Source organism: Pongo pygmaeus, chromosome 11 (genome assembly GCF_028885625.2).
Source record: "Pongo pygmaeus isolate AG05252 chromosome 11, NHGRI_mPonPyg2-v2.0_pri, whole genome shotgun sequence".
NCBI lineage: Eukaryota > Metazoa > Chordata > Mammalia > Primates > Hominidae > Pongo > Pongo pygmaeus.
In genome coordinates this window covers 214,624-218,946 of record NC_072384.2, presented here as the reverse complement: position 1 = coordinate 218,946, position 4,323 = coordinate 214,624, and the positions used below count along the sequence as shown (strand labels likewise).

General features: G+C 43.5%; 1 protein-coding gene across 2 annotated transcripts; it reads right to left on the bottom strand.

The window, feature by feature from the left end:
- Nucleotides 1–464: 464 nt before the first annotated feature.
- On the bottom strand, nucleotides 465–2,074 carry LOC129026146 (protein FRG2-like-2). Of its 2 annotated transcripts, none has more exons than XM_054473649.1 (4): nucleotides 1,897–2,074; nucleotides 1,558–1,635; nucleotides 1,251–1,328; nucleotides 465–931 (listed from the first exon to the last, which is right to left on the bottom strand). In XM_054473649.1, the coding sequence occupies exons 1-4, from the start codon at nucleotides 2,072–2,074 to the stop codon at nucleotides 465–467; spliced, it is 801 nt and encodes a 266-aa protein (XP_054329624.1). The 2 variants fall into 2 exon arrangements, with proteins under 2 accessions (XP_054329624.1, XP_054329625.1); XM_054473650.1 differs by having other exon boundaries at nucleotides 1,558–1,632.
- Nucleotides 2,075–4,323: the final 2,249 nt, after the last annotated feature.

Here is a 4,323-nt window from a genome sequence, read left to right as displayed (position 1 = left end):
TGCAGTGGGCTAAGATTGTGCCACTGGACGCCAGCCTGAGTGACATAGCAAGACTGTCTCAAAAAAAAAAGAGCATATAATTTTATATTTACTTTTCTACAATCTAAAATATGCAAATTCACAATTACAATCTAATATTTTTCTGATTATATAGAAATGCACGACTGTCATCAGACATCCAAAAGGCATCAAATGTCTAACATGAAATATCAAATTTGTCTATAGCCTTAGCGGTCTGCAAAATGCAGGGCTCAGCATTCTGAGTATACCGCTCAAGTTTCTTTCCTATGACTTCTTCAGGTTCTGTCATTTATTAACACAGTGTGTCTAAAATTGTCACTGCTGGTCATCTGGAAGAATCTGAGAAGAAGCAGGTCCTTGTTCTCATTCCTAGAGCTGCATCTCTGCTGAATAGGGTCAGGGTGCTCCCAGCTTAGCCTTATCTGATCCACTGACAGGCTCAGTTATCTCCTGCCCAGGGAAGGATGGATTTCTCTCTCCAAGGCTGTATCCCCAGGGCCAGGCAGTGTGGCTGGGACAAGCCAGCTCTCAGCAGGGAAGACATAAGCTGCCTGGGTGGCCATGGAATACAAAGTCTGCACCTGGGCACACAGAGGCCCCCGGAGCTGAGTGAGCAGTATCCGCTGCTCACAGATCAGTGGAGAATGGATCTGCTGTGCCCACACCTGGGCTAGGTCTTGGTAAACAGCCTCTGACATAGCTCGCACAGAGGTCACCAAGCTTTTTCGAAGTGACGGTGTTTGGACTCCTAGGGCCTGAGACCTATGCCGCTCCCTGCGCCCAGTGCGAACCCTGGAACGTCCCCTATGGTGGGCATCACAGGTCTCCTGGATTTCACTGTTGTGCACAGCGGTGGAGGATCTTGATTTTTTATTCAACGTCAAGCTGCACTCCTCTTCTGGACAGTTACCTGCAAAGAAAGCATGTGAGAGACTCACCAGAGCAGTCCCCACAGACCCTCATTTCCAGAACCCCCTGTGCACCCAGGTGAACCCCACTTGTCTCTCCCACTCCTTCCTATCTCAGCACTGGAATGAAGTGAGGCTGAACGGCTTGTGAGTCCCCAAGTATTCTCAGAGTGCTAAGATCTCAAAAATTTACTTGTCAATAAGTAACTCTCTTTCCGCTCCAGCCTCATATAAAAGTTTCCTAATTATTTGCTTTTTGGGGCAAACCAAAAACAAAAAAACCACCACCACCACCACCAACAACAAACACCAAGATTCTACCTGCTCTGTCTTGGCAGCTGTCCTTGGAACTGATTTTTCTTTTCCTGCAGTTTTCCCGGTATGAGCTGGACTCTGGTTCTGTGAACACAATGAAAGTTTGAGAAAGTGCCTCCAACTGAACACCCTGAAATTCCTAGTCCATCCTGGACACACAGGAGCTGAGGTTACCAGCAAACTCCAGCTCTCTTCTGTTCTCCAGTGTCCAGGATCTGTATGGCCCTGGCTGCCAAGGAGCTCCCAGTTTCCTTGCCAGGGGAGCCTGTGTTGCTACCCTGTCCCTTCTCACCTTGAAAGAGCCAAATCTTACCTGATCCAGCAGTGCTGTTCCCGGCCTTGAGCTTGGTTTCCTCAGAATTCTCCTTGTTTGGATTGGGCTCTGATTCTGCTGCAAAAGAAAGTTTAGATGGGTCACCTCTCCCTAGGAAGAGTCCCATAGTCTATCTCTGAAGCATTTTTGCAGATCAGTCTTTCATGTGAAGCTCTTCTGCCAGAGTCACGAGTGAACACATTTCTCAAAGTCCTCTGAGAGCACTAAGCCATTTCCCATCCCCAAATCTCAAAATAAAACCCTACTAAAGACATATAGCTCAGTATCCCTGATTCCAACCCTCCTTCCAGCCTTCACAGGAGCAGCCCAAGGCCTTACCTTGCCTTTGTATGTGCTTCTCACTGGAATGGGAGAAGGCGGTCTTGCCTTTTCCTTTGAATGGTTTCTTCTCATCTGAGCCCTTTTCTGTAAAGGAGATCTGTTGGAAAGGGGGCTGGTCAGTGGAGCACTGGATGGAGGAGCAGTGGAGATCGGGGTCTTCATTTCCCTTTCCCATGTTGAAGCTCAAGTCAAAGGTGCGCTCTCTCACACGTCCAAAGGCAGAGTGTGGGTTATTCTGCTAGACCTGCCTTTTATACCTCCCTCGGCTGGGCGTGGCTTACTCTTATTGGCTGAGCAGTTTTCTCATTCCTGCCGCTTCTTAGAGCCTCAATCAGAAGTTTCTTGCTGTAGTTCTACTGGGGACCTAGACACAGTTAAGGGGAGACATTTTCAGGTCCTCTTATAGTTTCAAGAAAACAAAGAACTGGGAGCACAGGGATCGGAAGATCGGGGAATCTTTTCTTCCAATTTCTGTCCCAGTTCCTACCTGGAAGTATTTATGATCCTGTTCACCTTTCAAGATGCACAATTAAACATGCCTATATTGACATATGTTATATATTTTGCACAGAAAGAGAATTTATTATAAATAGTGTTAACATAGTGTGCATAGATATTATAATTTCTTAAATGCTTGGAAACAACAAATGTCAAATTATGGTTGATTGTATTAGATCCACACATATATGATGAAATAAAAATGCAGAGAAAAAATAAATAACAAATGAAATGGCCCTTCCTACCTTAAAAATGGGGAAGATAATTAGATCAAATGCAATAAAATTGAATTGATTAGGTTGAGCCAGTGCTAACCTAATCAGCCCCTGATTCCTGAGGTAGCAAAATATCTAGGTGGAAAAACTTTCCTACTTTCTCACCCTTCCTCAGTCATCCTGGGAGCGCCATTGTGTTCTGTGGAATTTATTCAGCCTCCCTAGTAAAAGTGGACTTGGTCTCAAACAGGTAACCCAACTGATCACAAGAAAAACAGCCTAGATTCTGAACATTCAGCTACTGTCTTCACACCGCGGACACCACCTGAATCCCGTCAAAGCCCACATTATTTCTCAACATCCACCATATTCCAGGGCAGACTCTCAAAATTGCCTCAGTGAGACGGGACAAGGTGTGGTGGAGCTCCAGGTTCAGAATAGCTGCCTCATCCCTTCCTACTGAGGCGGAGTCTGTCCCTGCCGGTCAGAGCCCTCCAACTAGCCTAGTCTATGTCCAAGCAAGTGTCCCCTAAAAGGACCTTCTTGTCTCCCCCTCTGCTGAGGAAAGCAGCAGGAATAAGACCTTCTATGTTAGGAAGTACTCAGCCTCCAGTCCTAAATGACTTGATTGACTGATGAACTGATTCCCTAAGGGACAAGGTGTGGTGGAGCTCCAGGTTCAGAATAGCTGCCTCATCCCTTCCTACTGCGGTGGAGTCTCTCTGCTGGTCAGAGCCCTCCAACTAGCCTAGTCTATATCCAAGCAAGTATCCCCTAAAAGGACCTTCTTGTCTCCCCCTCTGCTGAGGAAAGCAGCAGGAATAAGACCTTCTATGTTAGGGAGTACTCAGCCTCCAGTCCTAAATGACTTGATTGACTGATGAACTGATTCCCTAAGGGGGAGAAAGACAGGGGGAAGAGGCTGTGTTGGGTGAGTCTGTGTTTTCCCAGCTGTGCTGCCTGTGCAAACAGTGGAACGAGAAAAGAATTAGTGGTAGACAGACACTGCCTAGGGAAATTATCTGAATGTAAATGGAACTTATCATAATATGATATCGTTATATATTATAATATTATATCAAAATTTATTTGACATCTAAATAAATTTTGATATATTATGATATAATATATAAAATTTGGTCAGGTAATTTTATAAGAAAATTGAGTTAAATTTTATAACAATATTAACATGTAAACTCAATAGAAAGCTAGGAAAATTGTCTGCTCTTGTGTAAATGACTGCTTTTTGGATAACTCTGTAAAAGGGGTGAAGAGGGGTCTGCTACTTACTTGATAGTAAGTACTTGATAAGACATCGACTTCCACATCTTTGCTGTTTTTAACCATTGCCCTTTCAAGATATGAGAATATTTTACTCTAAGAAAGTATTTTCATAGATATCATAATAGAAATTTTGTTCATTTTAGTTAATAAATTATTATAACATTTAGTGATTATTAATAATATATGTCATTGTTAAAATATACTCCTACAGACAACATATTACACATGTGTTTTGATGTGTCCTTTAATCTCAGGTAAATTTTTTAAATTTTTATTTATTAAATTCTATATATTTTAGATAAAAGAGACCTTGTAACTGCCATATGATGTACTTTCTTAGAAAGACAAATTCTCAGGCAAAACTCAAGCCTGGCTGGGCGTGGTGGCTCATGCCTGTAATCCCAGCACTTTGTGATGCCAAGGCGGG

Bases quoted from the DNA above. Each gene is read 5' to 3' on its own strand.
- LOC129026146 (XM_054473649.1), bottom strand. From the start codon at position 2,074: ATGGGAAAGGGAAATGAAGACCCCGATCTCCACTGCTCCTCCATCCAG. The intron at 1,636-1,896 runs GTAAGGCCTTGG...TTTCTTTTGCAG, and splicing joins GAAGCACATACAAAGGCAAG to CAGAATCAGAGCCCAATCCA. The intron at 1,329-1,557 runs GTAAGATTTGGC...TTGTGTTCACAG, and splicing joins GAACAGCACTGCTGGATCAG to AACCAGAGTCCAGCTCATAC.